This window comes from Artemia sp. Qi Xiang Cuo, chromosome 16, assembly GCF_049724085.1.
Source record: "Artemia sp. Qi Xiang Cuo chromosome 16, ASM4972408v1, whole genome shotgun sequence".
Classification (NCBI taxonomy): Eukaryota; Metazoa; Arthropoda; class Branchiopoda; order Anostraca; family Artemiidae; genus Artemia; species Artemia sp. Qi Xiang Cuo.
Window position 1 is genome coordinate 55536830 of NC_142809.1, and position 15459 is coordinate 55552288.

Consider the following 15459-nt stretch of genomic DNA (forward strand, 5'->3'; position numbering starts at 1 on the left):
ATTATAACGACCACAGAGTTTCACCATTAAATTCTCTTCTAAAATCTCTTCAAAAATCATCTTTTAAAATGTCTCTATCTGTTTCGCCGAAATAGTTCCATAACCCGTCTAAAACAGTTTCGCCCAAATAATCCCTAAACGTAAATTCAGCGTGTTCCATTTGTTTTTCGCGTCTCTGCGCTAATGCATTTCAAATTAATAAGAAACCTTTTCGCGCGCTAAAACAATTCATCGCTAAGATGTTTCTTGCCTAATTGTTTCCATGGTCTTTGGTTATTAATATCCTTTGGAGTTCGACCAAAAGAACTGTTCCCGAGGCAAAGACATTAATGATTTGGATCTATTCCTGGAGAATCGTTTCTAGGCGAAAATTTTTAAAGTCTGACAGATGATGTCATTGATTGATTGATCTGTCAAGAAATGGGAAATTAATTTGTTGTTTCTAAGGGGAATTATTGATTCACGATAGGTGAATTGAGGTCGACAGCACAGGTGTTCCAAATTCCCAATCGATTACGCAATCAAGTTCTCGGAAACTGTCAGCATTAGACTAAATTGTAGGTGGCAGCAGGGGTGTCGCGTGGGGTCACTAGGGTCACCTCTACTAGCCCCCTTCATAGAAATGTTCCTTCTCCCAAGGAAACATCCTCCATGGAAGGATCTTACCCCGTAACCCCCTCCTCTGACACCCCCCCATCAGAAAAAATCCCTCCTGAAAAGTCTTTATTCTTCCCATTAACCAATACTAAATGTAAACAATGGGCAAAGTTCATAACCTCCAGCCCGTCCCCCGGGAACTGTGGGGGATTAAGTTATCCTCAAAGACATATTTATTAGATTTTTGACTATACTGAACAAAATGGCCATCTCTAAATATTGATTGAGTGACTTTGGGAAAAGTGACCGTGGGAGGGGGTCAAGTTGCCCTCCAATTTTTTGGTCACTTAAAAAGCGCACTAGAACTTTTAATTTCCGTTCAAATGAGCCCTTTTACGATATTCTAGGACTACTGGATTAATACGATAACCCTTGGGAAAATCAAAAAGAAAAAAAAAAAGAAAGAAAAAAAATAAACACGCATCCGTGATCTTTCTTCTGACAAAAAATACAAAATTCCACATTTTTGCAGATAGGAGCTTGAAACTTCCGCAGTAGGGTTTTCTGATAAATTGAATCCGATGGTGTGATTTTCATTAAAGTTCTATGACTTTTTGGGGGTGTTTTCCCCTTTTTTTAAAAATAAGGCAAATTTTCTGAGGCACGTAACTTTTGATGGGTAAAACTAAACTTAATGAAACTAATATATTTGAAATCAGCATAAAAATATAATTCTATTGATGTATCTATAGGTATCAAAATTCCGGTTTTTAGAGTTTCGGATACTATTGAGCCGGGTCGCTCCTTACATACAGTTCGTTACCACGAACTGTTTAATAACAGTACAATAATTACACAACAATCTACAAATCCCCACAAAGGCTCCGTGGCCAGATTTATGAAACAGATCTCATAACATTAAGCATTTAAGCACTCAACATGTAAAGCATTTGCTTCATGAAAAAAATAACACTAGGAAAGATAGTTCATTAAATAAGCTTTATCAAACTGCAATGAATCATAACTTCTATAAATATAATAAAAAAAATGGATAGTACTATATACGTCAAGGAAAAATTAATCATATGGAAACAAAAACATTTTTGCAAGTCTTTTTAAGGTGCAAACGAGTGGTATTCTCGAGTCGAATCGAGAAGGGTTTTCTATGTCAAATGACACACAACAAAAGGATTAAAATCACTAAATCAAATCACTAATCAAAGAAATCTTTAAATACTAGCTTCTGTCAAAAACAAATACTCTTTGTCAAAAATTTAACCAGTATATTTAACATTGAGGTTCTATTTTACGATACAAGCCTCAGAATTGTAACCAACAAACTCAGAAGCCTGAAATGCAATTTTGGTGATAATTGAGCACTATTTTAGTTGCTAAATATTTAGTTATTTTGTTTTAATTTGGACAGTCGTGCTGTGATTCCGACCAAGGGAAATAAAAAACAAAGCATTCTAATTGTTTGCAAAAAGAGGTCAAATGCTGAATTTACCCTCTGTCCACTAACGGGGCTTGAAGACGGAGCAGATACTCTTTTTACAAAGTGGGATGGGAGATGAGCCGTATGTATCATTTATCAAAGGGTTGCGGAAACTAAAAATACCCACTTTTCACATAAAGTAAGTATAAGTGGAAACTTCCGCGCTTTCCTTAGACATGCTCAAAAACAGAATGCACATAATAGGGCCGTTTTTTCACTCATCAATGTGCTAAGATCTTACATCTTTTGTCAGAAAACGCTTAAAAGTGAAACCTGAACTAAGATCTTACATCTTTTGTCATTTTATGCAAACATATTATCATCCTGCTCTAATCAGCAGTCTGAAAACAATGATGAGTATATCATCAAAGTTCTCTCATGATTGTCATATATGGCAGAACAGTGGCGGTCTTCACACTTTTTGCTAACATCAGAGAGCTGTAAGATCTTAGAACAGAGATGAGTTAAAAAACGATAATCTTTGCAGAAAGATGTAAGATCTTAGATGTAAGATCTTAGTCCTAAAAAACGGGCTTAATGTTGACCAAGGGTTGCTTCAGACGATTCAAACTGAAGACTAAAGCCATTGCTGACCAAAGGGGGGTGGAGAAAATTGTCTTTACTATTTACCAACAGAGGTAGGAGGTGGAAAGTATGAATGTTTTAACAAAAGGCTTTCGGAGACGGGGGCGTAAGTCCTGTTGACCAAAAGGGGTTGAAGACAATACGTAAACACTATTTACCGAAATGGATTTGGAGGACAAACGGAGCTTGTCAAAGAGGATAGGACTTTGAAAGTGCTCTGTTTGCAAAGGGGGACAGGAGACAGAGCGCGCGTGTTTTAGCGAAAAGAGGCTCAAGCTCGAATCATTTACTGAAAATGGGTTGGAGTCAGGGTGGACCTACTTCTTACCAAAGGAGGTAGTTGGAGCTTAGGAAACAGGGTGAACAAACCCTTGATAAAAAAAAAAGGTTCACAAACATAGCGTACGAACTGCAGACCGGAAGGATTCGAAGACAGAGTATTCACACTATTAAACAACATGGAATAGAGACAGATTTCGACTGCTCAGTAAAGGATCAAATACATTAACCAGAAATCCAGCTAAAAGACCAAATAAGACTCAAATGGGTGAAGTACCTGAAACACAATTTTGAGAAATATATTTACAGAATTCAAGGTCAAAGGATGAATCAACATCAATATTTTTTTTTTTTTAATATCATGCCTCTACTACTGCTACTGAAATGTCGACACAGCATTAAACCACCCGAGACAAAATTTTCTCTTTTATCCGTTTTACCTTTAAAATCACTAAACCGTGAAAGACTAATCAGATTCTTTTGCTGAATTGGTTATATAGGATGGTGTGTTTTGAGCTACAGGTATGAGTTCTAATGTCCTTAGGATTGTTTATACAAGCTCCCTTAATTTTTTTTTTTCTGCTTTCTGTCCTTTTTTTTTTAATGGTGTACATAAGCGTAAAAACTGGACTAAAAGTTTGTCATTTAGTCTTTTTCATCTTTTGAACTCTAGGTCAGCGTAAACTTTTTTCTCAAAAATACGTTTAAGCTAAATCTTGGTTTTTATATATATTTCTTGTTAAAGTGTTTGAAGTTTGATTTTGCTCGAATTGTTTCGTTTCTATGGTGTCACAAAATCACTACAAACTTTTTTTTTAATTATGACTGTAGCCCTGTACTTTTTCTTGTATTTTCAGTAGCAATGGTAGGATCATGTAGGATGATAAAGGGGCTTCTATCCATGTAAAACGACAGTTAAAAAATAATATAATACTCATATTAAGAAAGCTGGAGTATAATAAGTTAGAAAGGGATCTGTTATGGAGATGGTACGTTTGGAACTGTTGCTTCGGGCTCACATACCATTGGATGACTTCAAAAGTTTGCTTTTATGTGTTTTTTTTTTTTAATCTTTCTTGCTGTTTTTAAGCGGTTCAAATAAGCGTATTAAATAATTAATATAAATATTAATTGTTTATTTATATTAATTAATTAATATAATTAATTAAATTAATTAATATTAGTATAAGTAAGTATTATTATAAATAACAATTAATTAAAATAAACGTATTAAACCTACTAAATCGTACTAAAAACAAAAATTAAAAATCCAGTTTTTTTTTAACTTTTTTTATTCAGAATTGGTAAATATCGGTGTTTTCCAGATTAAGGCAACGTTTGTATAGTCCGGTGTTTTTATCGAACATAAACTTAACATTAATCTGCACTTTATTTTCAGAAGAAACAATATGTAGCTCCTCACCGACAAATCTGAGTACGAGTACCAATACTTTGGTTGAATCAAATGCTGAGTTTAATTGTGAATCCGAAAAACAGGTACTATTCTTGCTAATATTTTTTTAAGTTCTTGAGATTTAGGATAAGAACTAGTTCTTAAGATCTAGGTTAAGATTAGGGTAAGAACTACCCGTGTAACATGTATGCGACTGTTGTTCGGACAATCAGCAATAGTAGTAATAACAAAATACCAATATATTAAGAAACGACTAATAAATTTTAGTATTGCGAGAGCGAAACAGCATTATTGTATGGAGAATGCTTCAATGGGTCAATTTGAGGTTACAATCACCATTGCTACTACTATTACTTACAGCTCACTGTGGCACGAGGCCGACTTAGGCCAATACAGCTGCACCCTATCCTCCTATGTCCAATCTATTCAAAGATCCCCTCTTCATACTCTCCCAAGAAGTACAAATTTTCTGTAGATCCTTCCTTACGAGGTTTTCCCACTCCATTTGGGAACGCCCTGCTTTTCGTTTAGCTCTAGATGAAAACTGAAAAGGACGATCTTTGGCAATCTGTCATCTTTCATCCGCTAAACATCACTTAATCATCTCTCCTTTTCTCTCTTTACAACCCTAGAAAGCAGAATAAAAAACACATTTCTCATACAGCTTACTGCTTGAAATAGCTGGTAAAACGGGTACCCCCGACAATCTGCAGACAATTCCTTTGGAAGATATATATCGAATTCACCTTCGTCTTCCAAAGTGCCCACGTTTTAGAACCTGACTTGACCACTGTAATCACTTTAGCTTCCTATATTCTTATTTTGGTTCACGTATTTGTCCTCCTATTCTTCCAAATTGTTTTTAACTGACAAAAAACACCCTGAGCATTGGCTATTCTACTTTTAACATCTTTACTGCATCCACCTTCTTTATTAATAATACGGCCGAGGTAAGTGAAGCTAAGCATTTGATCGATCTCCTTGTTACCCAACCTCATCTCTTCACTTTCGCTTATTCCTAGTCTAAGCGACTTAGTCTTCTTAACATACATTTTCAAACCTATTCTCGCACCCTCAGCTCTCAAAACCATCATAAATCATTCATTTTCTAACATTCAAGTTAAAAAAAACTATAAACTATAAATTACAGCTACAATTAATATAAAGTTTTCCTCCTGCTGTCCACTTCGCATTTTTCATTTAAATACACTTTTTAGATTCTAGTGCATGAAGTAACTGTCGATTCATACTTTCTTCCGGATCCTTTTTTTTTGCTTACAAAGGACCGCAGTATTGTGCATTAGTAATATTTCTCTCATGCCCCTGGATGTCAAATAGCCTCATAGTCTCCTCATATCGTAAAAACAAATTATAAGTTAGCCTGTAAGACCAGTAGTGATATTGACCTATCAAATTATAAAAATTATAAAAACTTCTACACTAAACTCATCCGTGAAGCGAAGCAAAATTATTATTATACAAAAATTCTCAATTGCAAAGGAAACCTGAAAAAGATTTGGTCCACTGTCTCCGTTTATTCATTTGAGCCTTTATATTTCCTAAATAATTTTCTAGCGCTGCCCAGCAATCTCCCATTTACAAATCCATTATCCAACGAAACAAAATACCCTCCAGTGTTCAGCTAGCAACATGTTTCAGCACGTTCTAAAACAATGTAACAAAACTTGATTAATTAATTTAATCTTTCAACTTTTAACCAATTTGCTTTAATTAGCCATGTTTGATTCTCCTATCTTTTTTTTCAGTGTTCCTTTAATTTTTTCTTTTTTTTTGTCCTTAACAAGTTCTCTTCTAGGATCTTTATTGTTATTGATGTTTGTGGCATGTTTTTATTCAAATAATAAATTGAATTGATGTTTTTATAAACCTCATGCATTCATAATTAATAAATAACTAATGTTACTAAGTATGATGGTTTAGAAGGTATAATAGTAATAATAAGTTTTATTGCGCTAAAAGTCCTAGGGCCATGACAATACAAAACAAAAGTAAAATTCACTTTGAAATAAATTTCATTACATAAACATAATATAAACATTACATGACACAAACAAAAAGGTACACAAATCACAAAAATCTACCTCTGTGATCCATTGCCAACCCAAGAAATCATCCTAAATTTAACACTGGCAAAATATTCATCTCTCATTACATTCACCAGCCATCTCTCATCAAACTCAGACTTTCCATAACTTCATTTCTCAACTCACTCAATTCTAAACACTCACACATCACACACATCACATGACTCACACTCTCTTCCATACTTCCACACATCGGGCGAAAGTAAGGACTATCTTACCCACTCCTCTTCCCTAAATACATCCTTCTTGCACCAAGTGGTAAACTATTCCCCCTTTATATAATTATAAGTATAATTTTTATAAAAAATTTTATCAGTATAAAGACACCTTTTTTTTTATGTAATCCCCAGTCTGTTTCTGCCCTTCATTTTCACCTATATTTATATGTATTCAAGAAAAAAAATCTACTATTTAGTCCATTTTGAGAACGATTTTTTTTTTCTATATTTTCTTTTTATTCTCCATATTCATTTATTTTACCTTTATTCTGCAATAATTACTATCGTTGATTAAGGCTAATAAGAATTGACCAAAATTGTCTTTTTGATTTTCCACTGTTATGAAAAATCATTTCTAGATTAGTTTTAACTATTTCATTTTTAGGGCTACATTAGGAAAATTGTTTTTAAAGGTCTATAATAAATAAAACACATTACAACAATTCCTCAATCCAAATATCAAGGGATGAAATCTGTTTGGTCAACTTTAGTCTGACTTAAGCCAGTGCGTTACTGGATAAGTAAACCTTAAAAATCAACTGAAAGAGACTCTTGTAACATAATCTGGTTTTCTTCTCAAATTACTTTTTCAGTTTAATTTTACTTGTTATGACAAAAAGCAAAATAAAAGATAAGTTTTTAAACATCTGAAATTCAGCTGTTGTGTTTTTGCGGATAGTGAGATGTAACGTTGTGCATGTGTTTTGTTTTTGGGTTTAATTCGGTAACGGTTTTTGTCTTATAATCATTAATTCTTAAATTAATTCAAAAACTTATTTTAATATATACATTTAATTGTAGTTAATATTATTTTCCATTTTTGCTTTCCTTGTTTTTGCAGCATGTCCTCTCAGGCTTAGGTCTCACTGTTCCTCTAATTTTTGTATTATGGTGTGATTTTTTTATATTTGGATGATTCTTGTTATAAGAAAACATTTTGCCACTACTACTAACGCTACAATAATTACATGCCAGTTATAAATTTTGGTCATCTGATCTGTCTCTGTCTTTGTGCAAAAATTCTTAATTTTTAGTTAATTTGCTGACTATAGACATCTTTTATTGATTCAATTCTTATGGGTTTTAGAAAAAGGGTAGCGACAGAACAAAGTAGGGGGCAGCTGTTCCGTTTTATATAGGATATATGAAGCAATAAAAATAGCTGATCATGCACCATATAAAACAATTTGACTTTGAATTAATCACTTTTTAATTAATCACTTTAATTAATCACTTAATTAATAAAATCACTTTTAACTAATCATCTCCCCAGCCCTGAAATTATTTGGTGATTCTCCTTCCTACTAAGAAAACTTCTATTCTCAGTTTTTGATAAGAAAAAACGCATTACGGCGAAGACATTGATTGGCAAAACTATACTAAAGATATTTTATTGTCAATCAAAATGTAGATTCCTAGTCTTATTGACAGTTCTTATCATAAACCTGCCAAGAAGAAGAAATATGCTAAAAGAAATGCTACTAAATTGGGAACTTCATTGCTAGAAAACTAATATATAGACCTTTTTGTTTGGGTTACTGGAGAAACCTTTTTCATAATAAAAGGGAAGAAGAAGTTTGCTAACTTAGAAAGGCGAGTTTTGCTACAGGAATACTACTTTAAAGAATTGACCGGTAATTCTTGTTTTATTCCCTTTTCATGTGAACACTAAGCCACACGTTCACTTGCAAAACACATTGTGACACGAAACTATTTTGTTAATTTACTGTGTTTAAAATTTCAGAGGGAAGACACAAACAGATGGGAATCGGCTTTTTATTTCTTTTTTTGTGTTACTGGGTATAAGATGTCACAGGAGTAAAGTAGTTATGTTTCTAAATATTGTGGTTATTTGCCTTTCAAGAAAGTGCGGATTTTGCGACGGAAATACGTCACAGATTTCAACTAAAGAAATCAAAGCATATCTTTTACCCCTAGTAATGGTGAAGTGATCTCTCTTTTACTCTGTGCACGAGCTTGAAACTTTTTGCAGCTAAATGAAAGAAAGATGTAAAATAGATTTAAAGCCTAAATTAGGGCCCTATGAAGTGATGTTCATGATTTTACGCATACTTCTTCAACACGTCTAAAGCTTGAAATGTTGTAATGAAATAGGGGGTTTTGATCTTAGAATTAAAATTTACTCAAAATGTGGCTAAGCTCCTGGGAGCCACCATAGCACTACAAAAGCAGCATAGAACTAACCAAATTTGAAAAAAATGGCAGATAGGTTCTTTTTTAAAGGGAGAAACATTTATTATAAAAGATAACCAACAAATACAGTTTAATTTTAGTTGGATTTAAATTAAATAAAATAATTATTGAGACATTTATTAACTATAATTAAAATTTTATCACCCCGCTAGCTTAAACTATACATCCAACCCAGCAAGTTTCATTTATCTAACGCCCTAAGTTTCAGAGTTATCAAAAAAACTATTCTTCATCCCTTTTACTTCATAAAACTTCTTTTACTTCTTAAAGTTCTGTCAGAGGCCAAAATTAACTTCGGCAGCTGTATTTTACATGCTGCATGAGCGTGCCACGTTCGAATGAAAAACTTTTGGGTCATTTCTATTTTGGCTTCAGATTTGGTTATTTCTTTGACCGGCTAATTTGTGTTTGAAGTAAATCGAATTTTTCTTGTTTATGTAGACTAATGGTTAGATGTAGCCTACTATTAGTTTAGGACATGCGTGACAAAAGAAAGGGGTCAAAATCAAACAAGTTGCAGCATAAATGGTTTTTTAGCTACCCAACTATTCACTGATTCTGAATCTGAAAAGTCTTTCGGAACTTCAAATTTTCAGGTTGAATTTAGGTCAAAGCAAAATATCCTGATTGAGTAAATATCACAAAATGTGATAAGATATAATATTTGTACGGTTTTTAATTTCCTTTAAACAGGCATTTAAATGTGGCGTATCTCCTCGGCATCACCAAGCAAAATCACTTTGTCATTTTCGCTTGACAAAAATTGATTCTACTTAAACGATGGTTTGGCGCAGTCGGTTGAAATAAATCAGGTATTTCTGAGAAGAAGGCAACGTATACAAACGTATTTAAGTTTAGTTTTCGGTTTCATTTAAGTCCACTTTTTCGGTTCCAATGGTCAGCTGAGCAATCAAGTTAAGTATAACAGATAATCTGCGAAAAGTACGAAAAAAAAATACTTCAGTGAATTAATCGGAGTAAACTCGAATGAAAAACTCCAATTAATGAAAATAATCAAGTGAAAACAAATTATGTTAACGGATGGATCCAGTCATAGCCATGACCATATTTGACGTCTTCTTTTCTTCAGAGTTTTTTAACTTAAAGTGTCTTTCAATAAAGTATTTAATCTGTTTAAAACTTAGAAACATTAGAAGTATTTAAAAACCTGTTATAATTCATTTTTGGGTTTTCTGTATTTGTATTTATCAGAAAAAAAAGTTTAAAAAATGTTTGGAGTGTTTTCTTGTGTTGCCTCAATTACTTGCAAGATTACTGACAGGGCTCGTAAGCATCTTTTTGAGCCCGAAACGGAAATACATAAGGCCACTTTTTCAGGTGAGCACCAGGGACTTTTACTCAAAAAATAGCTTGATAGTATATTTTAAAAGAATTGTTATACTTATTTTACTCTAGGAATTCCAAAGGGTTTCCCAGTCTTCAACATGTGGTGTATATCCAATCACACAGAATTCACTTCTACCACCCTGTGTTTTGAAATGCATGGTATAATTTTCGCCATGAATGGCATACTTTAACTGCACCTTTTTTTAATCGGGGACGATCTTTTCCACGCTTAGTAAACTTTTGTCATGGTTGGTACCCGCCACCTGTTTTTGTTTGAAAGTGAGCAACCCCCAGAGCATACAGCACTTGATATGTATTTCAAAACAAATTTTTTTTTTTTAACGAACAAAAGAAAATCTAACAAATATAGATTTACTAGTCGTGTTGAATGAGCAAGGATTTAAAACCTCTGAGGTTTACAGACTGTAAACTCTGAGGTTACAGGACAACTTTTTTTTAAAGACCCTTCATTTAAATAGACTTTGGTTAAAAGACCTTGATATTGTAGGTCAAAGAGAAGATTTCCAAAACTGTCTCAAGTAAAACTCATTTTGGAATAAACTCAATTTTAAAAGTGAAAAAATAAAGCAGAACTTGTTTTCCTTCGGAAGTCAAATCTCTGTTTTCTAACAATAAGTTGGGTTCCAAAAACGGTGTTCTTTAACGATTTTAAAACTTCCAATGACAGATTTTGTATTATTTATCCATCAGTGTCACTTAAAGTGACAAAATTATTAAATTTATCTTCAGATAAATTCATTGAAGACTAATGAAGATTAAGAAGATTAATGAATTTATCTTCAGAGAAAGGAACAGACGGCAAAAGCTGAAAAAATGGTGAAACTGAAGTTACTACTACTACTTACAACTCACTGCAGCACCAAGCCACCTGAGGACAACACCTGAGGACAACACCTGAGGCAACACACGCTCCTCCTCCACCCCAATCTATTCAAAGCCTCCCTTTTTACACCCACCCAGGAAGCTCCCATTTCCTTTATATCTTTCTTTATGACGTCCTCCCACCCCAGACGAGGACGACCTGCTTTCCGTTTAGCCCTAGACGTTTGGCCCAAAGAACAATCTTCGGCAATCTGTCATCCTTCATCCGCAGAACGTTTCTTAGCCATTTCAACCTTTCTTTCATTATAGCGCTAGAAATATTGAACCACACTTTTTGTACAGCCTACTGTTTGAAATACGGTCAGGCACCGGGTACCCAGAACAATCCGTAGGCAATTTCTCTGGGAAACATCTAGCGAATATTCATCCGCTTTTCGGAGCATCCATGCTTAAGAGCCATGTTTGACCACTGTCATCACTGTAGCTTCCAATATTCTAATCTCGGTTTATAGACTTATCTTACTATTCTTCAAAACTTTTTTTTAACTTTGAAAAAATACACTGAGAATTGGCTATTCTACTTTTAACATCTTCGCAGCTCCCACCGTCTTTACTAAGAATACTACCAAGGTAAGTGAAGCTGCCCACCTGATCCATCTTTTAGTTACCCAACGTCACCTTTTCATCTTCACTTATTCCTAGCCTTAGTGCCTTAGTCTTCTTAATATTAATTTTCAAACATATTCTAGCACCCTGAACTTGCAAAACCTTTAAAAGCTCATTCATTTTGCTCATACTTCCATCTAGGATGCTTAAATCATCAGCATAATCTAAGTCCAGGGGACTTTTCCCTCCCGATTTGATTCCGTGGTGTCCCATTGCCTTGCTTGTGCTCCTTAAGACAAAGTCCATCAAAATGATTAATAAGAAAGGGGATAGACTACAGCCCTACTTAACTCCTGACTGAATAAAAAATCTGCTGCTATCCTCATTTCCTACCTTAGCCGCAGCAGTGTTATTCTCGTACATATCACTAATCACTTTAATGTATTTGTCTGGTATACCATACAAGAATAAACCCTTTGCTAAAGCTCTTCTATCCATGGAATCGAACCCTTGTTATTAGTCAATAAAACTCAGGACCAAAGGGGTTTGACAATTCAGGCACTTCTCAATTATTAATTAAATACCTTTTCTAAAACCGCACTCTTCTTCTCTTAAAATTTCGTCTACAGCATCTCTCAGTCTAAAATGTATCATATTTCTAAATAATTTGCTACCTACAGCCACCAGACTTATGCCTCGATAATTATCACACTCATTCTTATCATATTTCTTATACAGTGGTTTAGTTAAGGTTTTCCTAAAATCGCTAGGTATTTCCCCTTTTTCAAGAATAGTATTCATAATCTTCAGTAACTTAATTCTATCCTCAGAGCCGCCATATTTAAGAAACTCATTTACTATCCTATCAGCACCAGGAGCTTTTTTATTTTTAATCTTTTTAGTACTGTCGTTAATTCCTCTTCACAAAACAAATCTTCCTTCACATCCAAGGTATCACAAACTTTTTCATTTTCCTCTATATCTTTTCCTGCAACTCTATAGGCTATCGGTTTATAATATTCTTAAAATGTTCTGCCCATCTCTCTTTACCTCTTTCCTTATCACTAATTATGGCCCGTTCTTATCTTTAACAGAGAAAAGTCGAGATTGATTGGTCCTTCTCAATTTATTAACATACCAGTACAATATTTTACTATTATTATGTCTAGCTGCATCTTCCAGATCCTCGGCAATTTTATCCAAGGCATCCACTTCACACCTCCCTATTTCATATTTTAATGCTTTCTCCACTCTCTTTACATTCCTTTTGTCTCGAATGATCTATCATTCTCATAATTCTTGTACAATACCCTTCTCCTATCTATTAAACATAAAACTTTTTCACTAATATTCCTAGCTGCAGTCCTAACTGTCTTCCCTAAGACACCATCAGCAACTTTACGGATTGTAAAGTTGCGGACTGTATTACGGATTGTAATATTTTTCAAAAAATATTCCAACCATCTTCCACATTGTCAACTTTTAAATTCTTAAGTTTAGTATTCAACTGTTTCTGGATAGTTTCTCTCAAATTCTCAACCTGGAGTCTTCCAACATCGTAACTTCCCGGAAGGCAGTTACCATTCAGAAATTTGTCTTTAAATTCATCCAACCGTTTCTCTAATGCTCCCATGTGTGTCTCTAGCTCCGCCCAGTGATCCCCCAATTATAAATCTATACTTCAATGGAACATAATACCCTCCAGTGTCGAGCTATCCACAAGTTTTCGCACGCTGTATAACAATGTTACTAAACTTTGATATTATAATTCTCTAAATTTTTAATCAATGTGCTTTAATTTACCAGTGTTTTCTCTTTCGTTTTTCATTTTTTTTCTTCTTTTTCTCTCTTCTTCATTTTCAATTTTTTGTTGTTATGGTCCTCAACAAGTTCCTGGCTAAGTGAACGTGCGCTGGGTTGAGAATTCTTTGTCCCAAGGGGAACGGGTTTGATCCCTGGCGTGGCCAGTTATTTGGGTTTGGGACGCGGGTCAGTGGTCAACCCAGCTCTAAATGGGTACCTAGAAAAATATAGGAATGGGAAGCTGTATAGGCGAGCGAGAGCAGAGGATGGTTTGCCCCCAGCTCTCCTTGTACGTTTTGGAAGAGGGCCACGAAACCGAGAGCAGTACTGCCAGCTTGTACCTTAAGAGTGTAGTGCCCTCACACTTAGATACTTACTTACAACAAGTTCGCTTCCAGGATCTTTATTATTATTATCGGTGTTATGTTTTATTTTTATTAGAATAAATTGAATTGAATTAAAAAAAAATAACCTTAGACACTGCTAGATGGTGATCTTTACTTTTAACGTCAATAAGAGTACTCCTAAATACTCTAGTATCTTGTATTTATCCTCCCAGGATTCGGTTTGCTATAACATAATCAATAAGGTTAGCTGTCTTACCATTACGTGAATACAATGTTAACTTATAGGCCATTTTATGACCAAACAATGTATTGGTTATAACTAAATTATTATACCTAAAAAATTGAAAAAGTCTGTAACCATTACTGTTTTATTTTCCTACACCAAATTTACCTAGGCTAGGATACCATCTATTCCTATTCCTACCAGCCTGGGCAGTCAAAATCTCCGAGGAAAAACACCAGGTAATAAGTAAAATTCATGAGTCACTTCTACCTCCATCAGTCGGTTCTACAGGGGCATATACTACTATAACTAATACCCTAAACTGTTTAGCCATAAAATGAGCAATTAGTATTCTATTATTATTACCTTCCCAGCCTAAACAAGACTTAGCAGCTCCCTTATTCATCAGGAGCCCTACTCCCTGTCTATGTACCCCATCCTTTCTGCCTGAGTAAACAAATTCTGTATCACCGAATTTCATGCTTCCTACCCCTGGGATATGAGTTTCTGAAACTCCTAATAAGTCCAGTTCGAATCCTCTGAATTTGTTAGTCGAAATGTCGAAACAATAGATATTTTTTTAACATCGTAACATTCCAATTTCCAAATTTTATGTTCTTTAAATCATTGAAATTATTTTGGCCTCAGGAAAATTAATCATCTCAGATGCCAGTGCAGGACAAGGTTTCAATAGATCTCCTCAAGTATACTCCGAAGCGCTTAAACCGGCTTTGAACCGGACAGCAAGGAGTCCCTGGGACCTCCAGTATGAATGGAGGCTTTTTCCAATGAGCCCATCTTGGTCACAACATAGTTTTCAGCACTTGACGATGCTCTTTAATCAACAAGAGTCGAAATCCTGCACAGAGCCTATTACCTCCAACAGCACAGAGCCTATTAAATCCTGCTCAAGCCTATTACCTCCAACTCATTATATATTCATGCCTATAAATATTATTCTGCAATGGGGAGGCAACCCATAGTAGATAAATTAGCTAGGAAGAGGATAAATTAACTAGGAAGAAACTGAAATTGCTCTAAGATAAACCTCTCAAAGGTCTAACACGAGGTTTAGTCACTTAATGGCAATGACAAGATAAATGACAAGACCACCTGGAGCTATCTCAAGACAAAACAACAGATGGCAAAAGTGGAAAAAAGTTCTGAAGCTGAAATTTATTTTAGTTTTAAACATAACAATTGTCTTTAAAGAGGCTTAAACACTTTATTCTTTAGGGTCGAGCGACTGGAGCTATTAGGTCTAGAATTGAGCTATTAGCATACAAAGCAAAAGTGGAGGCAGAAGTTTCTTTATTCTGGTACAAGCCTCTCTATTATCTAGAAAGTAACACCTTCAAATTTTAGGGTAATAAGTAACAGGAC

The 15459-nt window shown here is 34.5% G+C and overlaps 1 protein-coding gene across 1 annotated transcript in view; it reads left to right on the forward strand.

The window, feature by feature from the left end:
- Nucleotides 1–15459, forward strand: part of LOC148943113 (ras-specific guanine nucleotide-releasing factor 1-like) — a 125412-nt gene that overhangs the window by 28730 nt on the left and 81223 nt on the right. The window contains exon 2 of the mRNA XM_089102440.1: nucleotides 4356–4453. Coding sequence (XP_088958566.1) covers nucleotides 4356–4453 — 98 coding nt within the window. The remainder of the gene's footprint in view (nucleotides 1–4355; nucleotides 4454–15459) is intronic.